The 16,025-nt window shown below is 51.0% G+C and overlaps 6 protein-coding genes across 7 annotated transcripts; 3 read left to right on the top strand and 3 right to left on the bottom strand.

The window, feature by feature from the left end:
* Positions 1 to 943: 943 nt before the first annotated feature.
* Positions 944 to 4,797, bottom strand: PPTG_03557 (hypothetical protein). Its single transcript, XM_008896240.1, has one exon. It carries the CDS (start codon positions 4,671 to 4,673, stop codon positions 999 to 1,001), a length of 3,675 nt encoding a protein of 1,224 aa, XP_008894488.1. The 5' UTR covers positions 4,674 to 4,797; the 3' UTR covers positions 944 to 998.
* Positions 4,798 to 5,437: 640 nt separating this feature from the next.
* On the top strand, positions 5,438 to 8,420 carry PPTG_03558 (hypothetical protein; the record flags this gene model as incomplete). Its single annotated transcript, XM_008896241.1, has 7 exons — positions 5,438 to 5,686; positions 5,760 to 5,891; positions 5,954 to 6,203; positions 6,266 to 6,492; positions 6,564 to 6,578; positions 6,641 to 7,706; positions 7,762 to 8,420. 7 exons carry the CDS (start codon positions 5,438 to 5,440, stop codon positions 8,418 to 8,420), a joined length of 2,598 nt encoding a protein of 865 aa, XP_008894489.1.
* Positions 8,421 to 8,769: 349 nt separating this feature from the next.
* Positions 8,770 to 10,143, top strand: PPTG_03559 (hypothetical protein; the record flags this gene model as incomplete). The annotated part of the gene is made up of 1 exon (XM_008896242.1): positions 8,770 to 10,143. One exon carries the CDS (start codon positions 8,770 to 8,772, stop codon positions 10,141 to 10,143), a length of 1,374 nt encoding a protein of 457 aa, XP_008894490.1.
* A 176-nt stretch (positions 10,144 to 10,319) lies between these two features.
* On the top strand, positions 10,320 to 11,253 carry PPTG_03560 (hypothetical protein; the record flags this gene model as incomplete). The annotated part of the gene is made up of 2 exons (XM_008896243.1): positions 10,320 to 10,599; positions 10,659 to 11,253. The coding sequence occupies 2 exons, from the start codon at positions 10,320 to 10,322 to the stop codon at positions 11,198 to 11,200; spliced, it is 822 nt and encodes a 273-aa protein (XP_008894491.1). The 3' UTR covers positions 11,201 to 11,253.
* PPTG_03561 lies at positions 11,092 to 12,143 on the bottom strand. Of its 2 annotated transcripts, none has more exons than XM_008896245.1 (3): positions 11,787 to 12,143; positions 11,606 to 11,712; positions 11,092 to 11,544 (listed from the first exon to the last, which is right to left on the bottom strand). In XM_008896245.1, the coding sequence occupies exons 1-3, from the start codon at positions 12,059 to 12,061 to the stop codon at positions 11,279 to 11,281; spliced, it is 648 nt and encodes a 215-aa protein (XP_008894493.1). In that variant the 5' UTR covers positions 12,062 to 12,143; the 3' UTR covers positions 11,092 to 11,278. The 2 variants fall into 2 exon arrangements, with proteins under 2 accessions (XP_008894493.1, XP_008894492.1); XM_008896244.1 differs by having other exon boundaries at positions 11,606 to 11,721.
* A 490-nt stretch (positions 12,144 to 12,633) lies between these two features.
* Positions 12,634 to 13,630, bottom strand: PPTG_03562 (hypothetical protein). Its single transcript, XM_008896246.1, has one exon. The coding sequence runs from the start codon at positions 13,613 to 13,615 to the stop codon at positions 12,830 to 12,832; it is 786 nt and encodes a 261-aa protein (XP_008894494.1). The 5' UTR covers positions 13,616 to 13,630; the 3' UTR covers positions 12,634 to 12,829.
* Positions 13,631 to 16,025: the final 2,395 nt, after the last annotated feature.

A 16,025-nucleotide genomic window follows, 5' to 3' on the forward strand; every position in this document is an offset into this window, starting at 1 on the left:
TTTTACAGTCCGTTGCGATGCCAAGCACCAAGACAAGAGACGAGAACAGTCCAAGCACGATTGGGAAGGTGGCTACAGGTGAGTATATTTAGTGCTCTCAGTGGGATGATTCTTATGAGCTCTTCTGACTGTGCTTGGAGCTCTTAACAAGTCCAAGGTATATATGCACGGTTATGAAACCAATTCCCACCTTGGCGGCCAAGACGCCACGACAAGAACGACCTACCTCTGCCATTTAAAAGTGATCGTTATTGGCTTCGGAGTTGACGTAGCATCTCAAGAACGCCCGTCAAAATGGCCAATGGCCAATTTGAAGTGTTTCAGATTCCAAAACCCATTCCCGAAAAATGGAAAATTGTATGCATTAGTTAGGTGTCACGATTTGTGGTTCACGAGTTACCATGGAAAAACATTATTTTTCGAACTAAGTTCACTCCTTAGTTCTTGATTAGTTATGATTTCAGCACACTTGACTTACTAATGATTTCAGCTCATGCTGAAGTTGGTCTGATCAAACTGACAGCACATAAACACCGCTGCGAGCTCAAACATCGTTGATGATTGCCAGGCTGTTAGCGTTGCGCTTCAAACGCCACTCTAGACCTGAAACGCTTGTGTTCTTGTCGCACCGCGCTGCATTTGGCAATGCGAGTCAGCAAACGAGGTTTGACAAGTGCTGCCACATCCCATGACTATTAATGCAACAGCGATATCGCTACGTGGCATTACCACCAAAGTCCTTAACTCTCGTCGCGTTTGTCACTCGCGAACATTAATCAACTAATCTCCAAAGCTACCGATCCGCTGCCGCGTGTCGAGTGTATTAACACGAGAAAAAGCCACCGGACAAGCGCTAAGCTTTCTTTCCTTACACACTTTGGTTGAGATGCGTTGACAGTTCACGAGTAGACGTTGTTCCAACGCACCTGAGTGCAGACTAACTCACTCGATAACTAAAACGTGTATATATATTTTCTTAAGCAAAACTCCTAAACCCTTTAGTTATCAACGTAGAAGAAAGTCGAGTCACGCGGTCGTGAAGCGTCTGTGGCTTCCGATGCGCGGCTCATGTTACTACGACGTTGCACTTCCGAGGAAACCTCGCTAAGTACGCGGTGTAGCTCGATGGGGTCACAGGTACGGCGGATCTCGTCGTTGTACGCTCCGTTCAGTGGGTCGTACAGACCCAGTAGACACGAGAAGAAGCGGTCGTGGTTCACGTGTTGCATCATTAAGCAGCACGTGGAAAATGGTACTCTGCCCAGCTTGTTCTTGTCCATATACCGGAAAATAAGACCCGAATACGGGAGCAATTCGGACGGGTGTTTACACAACCAGGCAGCGAGCAGTTGGATCAACTCAGGCTCCGCTAAATGACCATCACCGTCGACGTCGTACTTCTCGAACAATGCACGTAGTCGTTGCACGTACTCCAGTTGCGATGGAGGGGCAGCGGGGGTAGCTGTCAAGTGCTGGATCTGCTTTAGACGTTGATAACCGGAACTACGAATAGATGACGGGGTCTTCTCGACCTGCATGACCAAGTAGCGCATGCAGAAACTCACGTGCTCTAGTACTACGAACAACACAATGTGGAACATACGCCATCGCGACGAACCACTCTCGTTCACGCAAGCACTTGGATCGGATGTTTCGTCGGCTTCGATCGTCCCGAACGGCACGACGTAAGCGTTGCTGAAGGTGAAGTTACAATCCGTGACAAAGTATCCGTAATGGTACACCACCACGAACGCCGAGACAACGGTAACGCCAATAATGTTAGCGTATGCCAGTACCGTGGCCCATTCACCAATCGACGTATCACGTCGCGGCATTGGCCGGCGATTGGCGAATAGCAGTCGAAAAGCGTCACCTCGCACTTCCAGGATGTTGTTAAAGAACGCAGGGAACGGTAACAACGGCCACACAACCGTGAACATCATGACATAGGAGAACTGGATACACGCGTCCAGGTAATCCAGCACGGGGTCGAAGATCGGGAGCTTCGCTTCGGCCAAGATCTCGTACGCTGAATACTTGTTTGAGTCGTCCGACATGGGCAGCACCTTGACGTGGAAATTCGTGTCTTTCTGTACCAAATGAGCCAGCCGAGTCGCTGTTAAATTGGTGACTGGCGCGTCGTTCTCTTTCAGTTCTGGGTGAGTATCACCACTCGAGGAACTGGCAGTCTCTTGCGAGTTGTAGTTCACCACAGGTTGCATGGATTGTCGCTGTTTGGCGAAGCGGAATCGGCGTGACAAGTGACGTACACACCACGTGAACGGCGAAGCCTGGCGACAACCGATAGAGGGACGACCACGCAGTTTACGGAGCAGATACGGGGCGATCGTTTCCAGTAACATGTTCAAGAACTGCGTGACCACAAGCGGCGTGACGAATAGAGTGTCCAGAGTCAGTAGATTCGGGTTCCACTCGTACGGAGCCAGCGCGCCCAGCCCCACCTTGTGGAACAGCTTGAGGATCGTGTCCCCGAACGGCATGTAGACGAACGAAATGAATAGAAACCAGAAGAACCAATTGCTCCATACAAACACAAAGCGACGGTGGATAAGTCGGTTCTCGTGGTCCGACTTTTTGGCGTAATTCTCCCATTGTACAAACTTCTCCGACATCCAGTTGAACAGCTCGAAGAAGATGATATCAATCAGCAGACCGAGAATAATGCCCTGGATCAGAATGTACACCCACCGATCGGTACCTAGAGCAGACGTGGTCGAGTTGAAGCACGTGATGAACCAGATACACGCGTACGACTCCTCTGTATCGCCATTACAGGCGTCGCAAGTAGGCGCGTTCTTGGCGTACACGTACCACTGAATAAACGGCACTAGACACACACACTGGATCAGTGCACACACCAGTACAAACAGCAGCATCGTCAGCTGGATCCAGTGGTTCTTGCGTTGCTTCGGGATCTTCTCCATCTCGTGCGTCAGTCGGTTCTTCACCCACACGTACTTAAAGCCCGGATTATCATCGTTACGTTCGTATACCGTGTTCTTGTACTTGGTCAGGTTCCACTTCTCCACCAATAACCGAGTCTCTCTCGCCCAACACACCAGGAAAGAAGGACCCCAGAAGCAGACCACAGACACTCCAATAATCGACAATCCTTCCATGTACTGCTTCCACGTGGGTGCAGACGTAAAGCGGAAGCACAAGTAGTAGCACAGACACGACAGCGTGAGTGGCAACAGATGCTTCGTGTAGATATGCATGAACGCAAACAAGAAGGCCACACGTTCGCCAAAGTGAAGACGCAGCTCCTCCACCGCCCAGCGATCGCTGTTACCCGCTGCGGCTTTGCGTAGGTTCATCTCGAACGTTCTTTTACGGTATTCGTCGAAAAACTGCTTGTTAAACGCGCGGTCGTGTAACGGGAAGCATTCCACGATCACGTCCTTAACTGTGAGCTCTTTGTTGACGTCGATGACCCACTCTTCCTTGTCGTAGTCTTTAAAAGCGTTCTGGATGATATTATGCGTCAGCTGCAGCTCCAAAGCCGGCGAGAAACACATTTCTTTCAAGGAATCTAAAGACTCTTCGGCAAGTCTTCCCAGTGCGTCGCCGCGTTTAATGGACAATTCGTCCAACTCGCGTTTAAACTCGTGTAACAACAAGTCCGGGTTCTTCTTTGGGTCGATGAGGATGCACAAGTTTCTGGCCACGTCTTCTTCTTGACTGTTAGGGTCTCGTTTACTGTGTACGCCTCTTTGGTCGTCCAGATAGCTGTCGTACAGCGCGTTATCCAGTAAAATCACGCCCAGTCCCGCTTGGATTAAGCGCCGTACACATTTCTGCTGTAACGCACTCACTTGTTGTGGTAGATCGCGGCGAATTGACGCCGCCGAGCGAGACGGGAACCTTTTCTTTAATAAGTGGAAAATCTGCTCCGTGTGCTTCAAAACAATAGCAAAAGTGTACTTCTGCGCCTCCTCTATAGACACATGAGGCGCACCGTTCATAAAATACTGCATGGCGTCCAAAGGGGTCCTCTCGCACGCGCCGTCTTCGAGATTCTCGTCGAAAGACTCTAACCCCTTACGATGGGACCTCTCTGTTTGAAACACCGGTAAAGCGAAGTTGGGTTCCCCCACTTCGGTTAGAACGGCTCCTTTACGCTCCGATACATGCGATATACCGCTTTTAGTTCGTGTTCGGGGCGCGGAATGGACTGTAGACGGCGCGGGAGACTGCGGCGCGTAATATACGTCAAACGGGGACTTCCCCTTGTTTTTCTTCGCCCATTTACCTTTCCCGATAGTCGTGACGCCTGCTTTACTCGTTTCTTCGGCGTGATAACTGTCTAGAGCGGGCAAACTGCACCGGTCTTCATCGAATTGGTCGCGGAAGCTCGGCTGCTTGGCTAGACGGATACTGCGGCCTGTATTGGCGGTCTTGCGACTGCGTAATAGCCAGTCGGTCGCAGGAGCGGACTGCGCTGATGCGAACGAGTGGTGCGACACTAAACTCGAGCGATGGCTCTCGGCACCGTCCGTGTCGTCCGACGGCCGTCTACGCATAGAAACGGCCTGGACGCGAGAGCGCAGTTCCTGCTCTTGCTGCGCCATTTCTAACGCTGCATCGGCCTCTTTATCTAACTTGTCCGAGGTGGCGTCACGCGGGGAGGTGGCGGCGTCCGCCCGCGTCATGTTAGAGGGTCTTGCTCGCGTTTAGTGAGCTGGTGGAGGTTTATTGCGGACTGGGTTACTAGTATTAGAGAGATGGCTTGGGATTAGAGGATGGAGTTTGAGCCAATCAGAGATGAGATGGTCGAGTCAGCGCTAAAGTGCAGCAACAGGCGAACAGACCAGCTCTTGAGTTTTTTTTACGGCGCTTCGAGCATCTGCGTGTTCATCTTCTCCATCTCAAAAGAGTTCATAAAGTGGAGGTTGGTGGAGATCCGTCCGGACGGGCTGTTCTCAGACCGATTCCTGCAGTTACAATATCGAGGCTTTCATCTTTTGTGTTATAATCAGTGAAAGGCCGAGCTACAAAAGTAATAACCTAGGTTGGAAAGTGATGAATTTGGTTGATTCACAAGGCGCTGAGCGCGGACCAAGTGCGGGAGATTACTCCAGTGATACGCCACCTGACTTGATCCTGTGGTAAGCTCCGCAGCCATCGCCCATCCGTCCGTATCCACTCGCAGGATACTGATCCACTTTTGGCTGGATATCCATTGCCCGAACATGCCAAATGAACTCAGACAGCCGAGAGGATGCAGTACGTATACACGTACTGTAATCGCTTGGACGCCAAATTGGAGTGATCAAGCATGTGCATAATGTGTTGGTCACTTACAGTTGAACAATACAGTTCCATGCTCTAACAGCAGCCCTTTTCCCTAAGCAGATACTTTAACAGTCTCCCATCTAAGTACGATCACTAGCTAAAACGTCTCATTACGGTAGAAATGACGCTGGAGATCCATCGCACTCGGGAGTGCGAGTTTACTCGCGTGTGGGCGGCAAACGCCTCCTCCGCCTCGAATCTATCGTCCTTGCAACAACAGCAACAAGCCACATGGTCAGTTCCCGACGCATCGGCCGTCTCCGTCGCACACGGCTCCCTGCAGCTCCGAAACTCAACGCTGCAGATTTCCATCCCTCTAAAAAGCAACTCGACGCTGCATCGGCTCTCATTGCGGACACAATTGCCACCGGTACATAATCACTATCATTCTTCATTAGTGCACACACGCCAAATTAATAACAACACTCTATTATCAACCACAGAACGCACTGACAACGCTAAAAGCCCAGCTAAACGAACGCATAATGGCCATTAAATCCCCTCAAGCCGCCGCAAGCAACGAAATCCTGCTGGGATCGTCATCTGCGGTGGCTGTTAAGCTGCCGTGTATCAAGGTTCGTCAGTATAATAACGATAGAAAACAGGAATGCTTAGAATCTGGCTCTGTTACTTATAGGACGTGGCAGACTCGTTCCATGACGTGGAGTTCGTATGGCACGACGACTGGCTGCGCTGGTATGTGGATGGAGTCATGCTATTGGAAGAGTTTAAACTACAGGAGAGAGAAGATGGCCACGGTATTATCGAGTTGAGTGTCGAGGAAGACACTCTATCGGTAGACCGGGTAGAGTTGAGCTCGGCCAACGCATCAGATCCATACTGTGCGCCGCGATATTCGACCTCCAGCAACTGCAGAGCGCAGGAGTGTACGTTAGTATGCGGAGTTTAAAGAGATAGGGTGCTTACATTGTTTGTTATTGGCTCGCAGCATTTTCTCCGCGTCTGGGCTCGGTTAGGGGGTCTTTATCGGTGGTCGAAGTGGACGCGTTTATCGACGAAGTGGCTGGGAATTTCCCACTTATAACGAGAGTGGAGGACCTCGGACGGTCCGTAGAAGGCCGACCACTACGGGCACTCTGTCTGGGTGCTTGTGACCCGCCTGAAGGGAAAATGGTCCCTCAAGCACTCTTCACTGGCATGCACCACGCTCGCGAGGTAAATACTGACTCTTCTATAAGTACTTATGTCAAAACTCACGTGAATCATGTATTATTGTCTCCTTCTAGCCAATTTCCATGATGGTACGTGGGTCGTTTTACTACTTTATACACTGCAGAGTCCTAATTCGTTTTGATTATTGCAGAATCTGGTCTACACAATCGATATTTTAACCACAGACTATCGCAACGGAGATCTGGCAGCTCTGGAGCTGTTAACGTCACGTCAGCTCTGGTTTATCCTGGTCGTGAACCCGGATGGATACGCACACAACGAGATGGCGCGTGTTTGGGAGCATAACAAGATGGGACAGCGCAAGAGTGGAGCTCATACGTGTGACAGAAGCCCTCCTGACGCTGGTGTGGATCTGAATCGCAACTATGACGTCTGCTTCGCGCGAGACAGTAAAGGAAGCAGCAATGATCCGTGTGGAGACGACTACAATGGGCCTAGAGCGTTCTCGGAGCCAGAAACGCAAGCTGTGCGCGACGTTGTAGAGCGCAACACGTCCGACTTCAGCGTGGCGCTCAATTACCACTCGTATGGCAAGTACTTCAACCTTCCGTTCGCTTGTCAGGTTGAAGGACAACCCATTGAGCCCAACAACTCTGTGTTTGTAGCGTTAGCTCGTGAGATGGCTCACTTTAATGGCTTTAACTATGGCCAGTCCTGGAAAGACAGCAACTTGTACACTGTTAACGGAGAGACGAGCGACTGGATGTGGCAGGTGCACGGGATCTTCGCTATGTCCCCTGAAGTTGGTCCAAGCTTTCAAGTCGCCTCTGTTCCTGGGTTTTGGCCGTCTCCTGCTGACGTTCCTCAGTTGTCATCGGAGCTCCATTACTCCAATTTGTATCTAGCAAGTATGGCGGGGCCGGTGTATTCGCTGGAGGTCAAGAGTGTGCAGCTAGGAGCTATCGACGATGGCGGCTCGACGTTGTCGTTTGTGTCTGTGGAAGTGGAGGTGTCAAACAGTGGATTGCGTCCAGGAACGGCAGAGCTTTTGGGGTCAGTGTTCGTGAACGGAACAAGCGCCAGTGATCCTGTACACTTGGAGCTCAAAGCAGAACCTCTCGGCTCTGGGTCTTTGGCCCAGAGTCACACAGTGATGATTCCTTATTCTATTGATGACTTTCATCAGTCTATGAGAGACATCAAGGATCTGTATTTGATCGTCAGGGACACTCTAAGCTGCCATCTCTTCCGTGTCGGTACGTGTGAAAGACTCAAAGCTCTCGACGTTAAACTAATTTTTTTTGTATGTAGCGGTTCACTTCCATACCGACGTTGAGAAAACGAACCACCCAAGCTTCCAGACGTGGACTGCACTCCCGCTGCCTCGCTGTGGAACCTGCGAGTTGTTTGGAGCTTCAGAGTATGCAGACGAAGGTGTAGATATACTGCACACCTCGCCAATATGTCCCGATATCAAGGATGTGGCGTTCCTGGAGTCTGTACATACACGAGATGCTGGCGCTGTGATCTCCGGGATCGAGCCAAGCGAAGTTCCAACCCTCACGACCGCCGCTAACGCTTCTGGATCCAGTGCTAATGCGGATGTGACGAGCAAGCAACAGTCGTCGATTTCATCGATCTTGCCGTCCGTGTCGTGGTCAGGCCCAGTCGCGATGGCAGCGCTTGCCGGACTGGTGTTGCTTATCGTCGTCATGCTCTTTCGACGTCGAAGGAGCAGCAAGAAGACGAGAGCGAAATCAGCGTCAGGGACTCATAAGAAGCGCAGTAACGTGCAATACTCGCGCATCGATGCCAACTCGCCAGTGAAAGACAACTACGACGATGAGATTGATCTAGTGGATGCGGAGTGTGGGGAGAGAGGATCTTCAGATGACGAGGATGTGGTACCAAGAGATCGTCCTCGTCGGACACCGAGGACGCAGCGTTCATCGAGTGAAGAAGTTGTGTAATATTTGCCCTCACTTCACGGTAAGCTGGTTGAAAGTTTAATTGAATACTCAACCGAAGCTGATTAATCTTATTCCTCTTTTTTTGTCTGTATTGGTCTCAGATCGACAAGGAATAGGCATCTTATAATCCAGACACTATGACATAGTACCCGCTCTATTGAAGATGGCGGGACGGGTAGGCAGAGGCACACGTTGAGGCGTAAGTATCAGGCTTAAAGCGACTACAAAAATGATGGCTTGGGGCACCACCCGAGCGCTACAAACCTCTCAGATCTCAATCTACCAGCTATACAAGAAACTCCGACTTCCAGTCTCCAAGCCTCAGTAGCAGCCAAGCTAACCCGGCATCATGAGACCCGTTAGTCGCTACGTCGCTCTTCTGTTCACCGCTCTTTCGGTATCAAGATCGAGTGCGTACTCATCGGATGCTTGCCAATCGATCCTGACTGGATCGTATCCAGGAGCAGTCTCTGCGTATCCGAACCTCAAGGACCAGATCGAGCTGGTAGCACAACAGCAAGTCGCTCAATGGTACACTGATCGCGTGTCTGACGTCTCTAGTCTCGCCAAGTCTGTGGTGCTTCCCAAGTGCGTCGAGAACGCCAGCACGCCCACCGTCATCGTGTACGGCTTACCCCAAAAAGACTGCGCTCACGGCTACTCCACCGCTGGGTCTAACGCCAACACTAACGACTACCGCGCGTTCCTACAGCAACTTGCAGACTCTGCCGGTGACAGAGAGATCGTCTACATCCTGGAACCGGATGCCATCGGTCTTCTAGCCAATAACGGGTGTGGTAACGACAAAGGATACGCTGCAAACCTCGGAGTGGCGATGGATATCCTCTCGCAGAATACCAACGCTGAACTGTACCTGGATGTGGGGTACTGGACGCTTGCTAACGATGAACAAGCCGCTGCGGTTGCCAAGATCGTGAACGCTGTCGATCCGGACTCGAGATGCAAGGGGATATCACTCAACACTTCGAACTACCGCTCCAATGCCGAGATGGTTGCTACATGTGAGCGGTTCGTCAACGCCACTGGCAGGGACTACAAGTGCATCGTTGATACAAGTCGCAACTACGTGACGGGATCTTCCGAATGGTGTAATTCGGAATGGGCTGGGATTGGCGAGTTCCCGACTAGTAACACGGGCTCAAGTGTTGTAAGTCGATATATTTGGGCCAAGCCGCCGGGCGAAAGTGATGGAGAGTGCTCTGGTCAGTCCAACGAAGCGCTTCGGGGACCAAGCGCCGGTACGTTCTTTCCGGATCATTTCGTAAAGCTCTGGGACAATGGCGTGTTCGTCCAGAAGCTCAGAATGTCACCAATCAACGCAGCCAACACGACCAACAACTCCACCGTACCGACTCCAGCACCAACAACTGTACAGCCGAGTGCAGTCCCTACAGCGACCCCATCAATTGATCAAGTCGTTCAGGATATCACGTCGTTGACTGTGTTTGACGTAGATGGCGACGTTGTGGGCCAAGTGAATGCCGGTGATGAATGGGAGGGCGGTGAGGATAACCAGGTTACTACGACACCAGCAACCCCGAAACCAACGATGTCGACACCGGTATTAGTAGAGGTCGAACCTCCGCACACTATGGTCGTGGTGGACGTGGTTCCGGACGACGAGCACGCTGATTCGGACTCGGACTTCACCAGTGTCGAAGAAATCACCGAGTCTACGATCAAGCACAAGGCCTGCCAGTAAATGAAGAGACAGAATAGAATTGTAGTATAAAGCTAAATGTAGTCAATGCAGAGTGCTGAAGATAGCTCTGCTTGTTCATGAGATCGTGCAGAATCGAAACCCATAGCACTTCGCCATTCACCTTTAGAGCTATCAGCCAAAGACTCCTCTTCTGTTGAGGACCAAGACCATCAACAATGCAGCGCGAAGAGTGCATCTACAACTTGATCCCGAAGGTGCACGTGGAACCTGCCAAGCCTGAACGGTATCGCTCCAAGTTCGATCCTAAAGTGCAGCCGACAGGAACCACTTTTGGTGTACGTGGGAAGACCAAACTCGAAGGAGCCAATCTAGGAACAGCTCAAAAGATGGAGAAACCTGCCAGTGCCCGTGGCTTTGGTCGTCTACCTGCCAAACCTGATCCAAAGTCCTTCATCCGTAAAGGTGATAAGAGCACAAGCATCGTCTCCAAGAAGCGTGAGTATTTTCTTTAATCTTATCTAAAAACTCTTCTGACGCGTTCTTTTATATTTTAGCGGCAAAGTTCAACTACCCTGGAGCCACGAGGCCTCCTGTAGTGAAAAGAGATGATAAGCCCATTATGGGACTCAAATCTGCCAAGAATTTCGTCACTGCCAATGCAGTTGAGACGATCCTCGCTGTACCAGGCAATCGAGCACGCGCCAAGGATGAACCTCCGCAGTACAGGACCAAGGAGGACTATGGCCAGGTGCCACGATACTTGAGTCAAGTCAAGGACGAGATCGAGCGCGAGAACTCCATGATCGAGGAGTTCGTGCGGCAAAACCACAATCTCATGGAGGAAGACGGTCGCGATCGCGTGGAGCCCATGGACGAGAGCGAGCGGCTGGGGCTTGTAGATGCGCTCAAGTCCAAATGGGATCACGTGAATGCCAAGTACCAGAAACTCTGCCACAACGTCGTGTTCGACACGTTGGGTAAAGTGAGGCGAAAAGAGACGTTCGAGAGGGAGCTGACGCAGCTTGAGAAGGACATTCAATTGCTCGAAAAGGGTCGCGTTGTTATTAGCCAGAACAACGACCGCTATGGCTACTGAGTCTCAAAGTTGTTCAAAACAGCTTTGATCCAGTTGTAATAGCTACATTTTAGCTTCTTCTGCCTTGTTTTACTTCCCTCAAGTGCTAGTTCGAAGCTGGGAAGGGTTTCCAGTCGTAAGTTTTTCCACCTCGTTGGCAGCTTCTTGGACACGATACACGAGCGACCGCAGCTCTTCCACTGAGCATAAGAACGCCACAGTCTGAAGCCCTGGATCGTTGGTATGAGGTGACTGCAGTTTTAGATGCACGAAGTATAGTGGTTCGTGAACGCTGCCAGCACTACTCGAGCGCAGTACGTAGTCCAGTCTCCAGTTCACATCCACCACGTGGGCGAAGTCAAAGCCTACATTGTATCAAGTTTGTCAGATTTTTTCAGCTTGGACTCATGTCAATTTGCAACGTACTGGTATTTTGTAGAACACGCTCCACACTTGGCACCACCGAAGCCAACACTGGTATGAGTTTCATCTGCAAGTCCTCGTCTTCCACACCAAGAGTGTAGAGCTGTTGCCTAAGTGCACTGGTTCAACGTTAGTATCAAATTAGAGAGACTACGGTCATTTGCGTCGTTATTTCGATTCATACCGTTGATCCACCGGTGTTCGTACCCCTCCGTCTCTAGCTAGAGTCACGACGATAGCAGACATGGCTGCCAAGGCCTCGTTGTCGACCGATATCTGTTGTTCGGTGTATGTGTTACCGGAACAAGAGTTTCCAATCAATTCAGCGGCTGCAGCGCTCGCCAAAGCCTGGAGAGACGCAGCGGAAAGAGAGGAGAGATGTTCCAGAGCACGGTGAGGCACTACACGCGTGTCGGCGTCCAAGAAGGCTGCTGTGTCGCTAGCGAAGCCACCTGCCATTTCTGATTAGACGAAGAGGATTTGGATATTATCCAAAAGAATGATGATAATGCATCTCATAATTGATATCCTCAGAGCAAACCTACGCTTTACGTCAAAGTCACCAAATGTAAAAGAAAAAATAAATCAGCGGTCGAATTATTTGACTTATTATTTGACTCGAATACCCAGTTCGCTGGAGTCGCGAACTTCCAGTGCCGAGGAAATTTCGACACTTCTAAAGCCCCTCTCCTTTATGCTACCGCAACTCTAGCGTTAATATTTGGATGGAGCTTGAAAACTGTGTGCAGATATGCAGCGTACGATGTAGGACGCGGTGGCGCGACCGCCACGGCCTGACGCCGCCTTCGACATTGAGCATCTGAAGGGTGGCGAATGGCAACACGAGCAAGTGAGCGAAGGTTGAGCGCCACCACCTCGTCTACTCATCCTCTGGCCACCATACACTTCCCGTTGATCGAGAATTGAAGATCCGCTGACATTTCTTTAGTAAAATAAATGTCAAGCTCAGATGGTGAGAGCAGACACAAAGCCAGAGCTGTGGACGGTAGATTTTTTTCCAACAGCAAAAATGGGTTGAAACACATCTAACTTTCTATTGATTCCGAGTCGAAATTTCCGACTCATGGACGACACAACTTACGTCGACTCAACTACATACAATGACTCACCATGCTGGTGCGAGTACTCTTACTGGATACGCGGTTGCCGTCTCTTTTTACCTGACTGCCTTGCAACCGACGTGTTGAGTAGAGCAGGCTCACACACTTAGGCGTAGGAGATGGTGCTGGTGGAGTACTTGCAGAGCGAGCCCGACGGACCGGCGCCCAGCTTCTTGGGCTCGCCCGAAGTGGAGCCCTGCGACCACTGGCACACGTCCACCTTCTTGCCCTTGATCTTGATGTTCTGGAGCGTGGCCTGGTCGCCCCAGTTCTTGTTGACCGTCACGAGGCTCACCTTGCCGTTCACGGCCAGCACGTTCGTGAGGCTCACCTTGCGAGACTTGCCGCCGCACGTGCCACACGAGCGGTAGAGCTTGCCGAAGTCCTGTGCGTAGAAGCCCTCGATGGAGACCGTGCCCAGGCCGTTGTGCTGGATGACCTTGTCGTCGGCCGAGCGCGCGCCACCGCCGATCACCTTGGTCACGCTGCTGGCCGAGCCGCCCTTGATGCTCAGCGCGTCCTCGCACACGTCCTCCCACCACACGTTCTGGATCGTGCAGCCGCTCTGCTCGCAGTGCACACCCTCCATTTGGTCCTTGCCGATGATCACGTTCTTGAGCGTGGCACCGGGCTCCACCATGAACACGGCCGTCTGCCACCCGCTCTCCTTCTGGCCGCCGCACTTGACGTTCGAGCGCGCGTACGTCTTCATGCCACCGTCGAACGTCTGGCCCTTCTTGACCGTGTACGGCTCCTTGAGGTAGACTGTGCCCTTGCTGGCTGGCCACGACCCGGTGGGCATGGGGGCGGCCTCCGAGCGCATGGAGGCTCCCGACGCGACGGCGGCCACGGCAGCGAGCGCGACAGTGAAAACGGAGACGACGTTGACCATGGTTAGGAGTAGTAGTAGTAGGAGTAGTAGGAGTAGGAGTAGTAGTAGTAGTAGTAGTGGAGAGCCCGAGTTGGTCGTGTAGGTTGGTTGCTAGTCACTTGGTGTGAAGAGCGGAGATTGAATAATGAGGTGGAGTGAGGACTTCTGCTCAGCGTTCGACTTTCGATTGCGCGGTGGTGGCGGTTGTTAACAGGTTGCCACTGTGGTGTCGAGGTGCAACCAGCAGCCTGTAGGGTTGTCAGTCACCGGGCACTCGTCAATTAAAATCGTGTCAAATCCTGTCGTCGAGATCCGTTGCCGTGACCTCCGGCTCCTGGATGCCAGATGCAGTGGTGACAACAGCAGTAGAGAGATCGTTAGATCACTTGATGTCTACAGACGGACAGAAAGATGACCACTGTGTTCGTCCGCCACATGCGCCAAGTTTGCCTGCCTAACGCCCAGCTGTGTGGTCCGTCCATACGAGAAGGCAACCAAGCCCTCGCATGGTATGGACATTTCTTGAATTTATTCTTATGTAGGGGCTTTGAAAGCCGTGATTTCTACTAAGCAAAACTTGTACGACAAGTGACTTAGTATTAATACCTATTCAATGTGCGATTGCCGTGGAGCCTTACAAGATCGGATTTTGTCTGATGATCCATTCACGAGAGATTTGTACATTGTACCGGGTGGCGACTACAGCAATTCGGTGAAGAGAACGGACAGCGAAATGATCGCTCGGTCGCCGCGGCATCGTCGACCGAAGTCAGACATCGTTCACCACCCCTAGTTGGTACGTCTCTGCACAACGATATAGCGAATCTTGTTTCCACGATTTGTGTATGTGGATGACTAAGGCGTGGGAAGGAGACCAGAGACTCTGATTGAGAGCGTGGTCTCTGAGAGGGGACAATCCTCTAACCAGCCAATGGTCGAACAACACTGAGACTTAGTATCCGCCGGTCGCGTTCAATGTACACGACCTAGCTTCCCACGGTAGACTAAAACAAAAATGAGAGCTATTGTGCGTTGATGGTCGAGCGATATAGAGGCAAAACTCCGTTATTTCTCGATCGACTCTTTCGTGACCCAACAGGTAACAACACCAGATCTTCACGAAATTGTCACGGCATAAATCTTGACCGATTTGTGGGCGTGAACGAAAAGTAATCAACAAAGACGCGAAAGATTGGGCGCAGCACCGTATACTGCGCGTGCGTGAGCCCAGACCTCAATTGAGAGAGTTTCAGGACAAGAACTTTCATTGCTACATTTTTATCACTGTTGGGGCGGGGTCGTGGGTCTTCTAGGCGGTACAGAGTAAACCACACTGATCCATTGTGTTATAGGTCAGTGATATTTCGCAAACGCCCGCTGCGTGCTTTCGGTTCCCCTCTGTCAGAGATCATCCAGACACATTTGTGCCGTGTCCTCTCCAACTATGATGCACTCTGCTTCGTATTAACCCCATCTCTCGAGTTGGGTTGGCGTGCATTTTTTTTTTTAGCATTGTGTTCATATGCAGCAAAGACGCAGCGAGGAGGAGGCGGTACTAGCCAGGTACTGCATTCAACAAAGAGCGCCTTAGTTGTTGGGTGTCATTAGTTAAACGTCAAGGAGCACTCTGTATTCTGCAAGGTTGTCAAAGCAGTGCTATCGCACAAGCTTTGCCTGTTTTATTTTTAACAGAACCAGGCAAAACTTGGCACATGTGGACAAACACAGTGATCATTTTTCTGACTATTTACAGATATCAAGTGATCCAACGAGCTCTCTACTGGTTTTGCCACAACTGCATCTGGTCCTTTGAGCGGATGTTCGCTGCGGTAGATCGTCCGGTCACGCGAAACGTCACGACAATTTTTCTAGGAGTCAACTTCAGTTTAGCGTAGGTATCTAGATCAAGTGCTTGCTAGATTTACGCTACAAAAATACATACATTGCCGTTTACTGTCCGGGCAACCTAACAAAATCGGCGATCTTAGATCGGGTGGCGACTACAACAAAATCGCTAAGAAAACAGACAGCAATCGATCACTCGATCGCCGCGGCACCGTCGAACGAAGACGATCAGACACCCATGTCGGCCCGCATTGAGCAGCGATATCACAACGACTGTTCGTTATCACGCACACCGTGTGTTTATACATGTATGCGAGGCAGTACTCTTTCGCGACAACCACTTCCTTACACTTAAATTAAGGTCCACGTCTGTTCCAATAACCGAAAAGTGTGCTCAAACTAGAATTAAAGATTACAAGCACTTCAAGCTGGATTCCAATATATTGCAAACAATATCTAAATTAATGGCTAAGGGGTTCAACTATCACGTAGCATCTGGCATCCAGGAGCCGGCGGTCACGGCAACGGATCTCGACGACAGGATTTGACACGATTTAATTGACGAGTGCCCGGTGACTGACAACCC

This window comes from Phytophthora parasitica (assembly GCF_000247585.1).
Source record: "Phytophthora parasitica INRA-310 unplaced genomic scaffold supercont2.4, whole genome shotgun sequence".
Taxonomy (NCBI): Eukaryota; Oomycota; class Peronosporomycetes; order Peronosporales; family Peronosporaceae; genus Phytophthora; species Phytophthora nicotianae.

What these genes read in the sequence shown, in the direction of transcription:
- PPTG_03557 (XM_008896240.1), bottom strand. Translation starts at nt 4,673, where the DNA reads ATGACGCGGGCGGACGCCGCCACCTCCCCGCGTGACGCCACCTCGGAC.
- PPTG_03561 (XM_008896244.1), bottom strand. Translation starts at nt 12,061, where the DNA reads ATGGCAGGTGGCTTCGCTAGCGACACAGCAGCCTTCTTGGACGCCGAC. An exon ending in CGAACACCGGTGGATCAACG is followed by an intron (nt 11,722 to 11,786) that starts GTATGAATCGAA and finishes ACGTTGAACCAG; the next exon opens with TGCACTTAGGCAACAGCTCT. An exon ending in GCGTGTTCTACAAAATACCA is followed by an intron (nt 11,545 to 11,605) that starts GTACGTTGCAAA and finishes GATACAATGTAG; the next exon opens with GCTTTGACTTCGCCCACGTG.
- PPTG_03562 (XM_008896246.1), bottom strand. Translation starts at nt 13,615, where the DNA reads ATGGTCAACGTCGTCTCCGTTTTCACTGTCGCGCTCGCTGCCGTGGCC.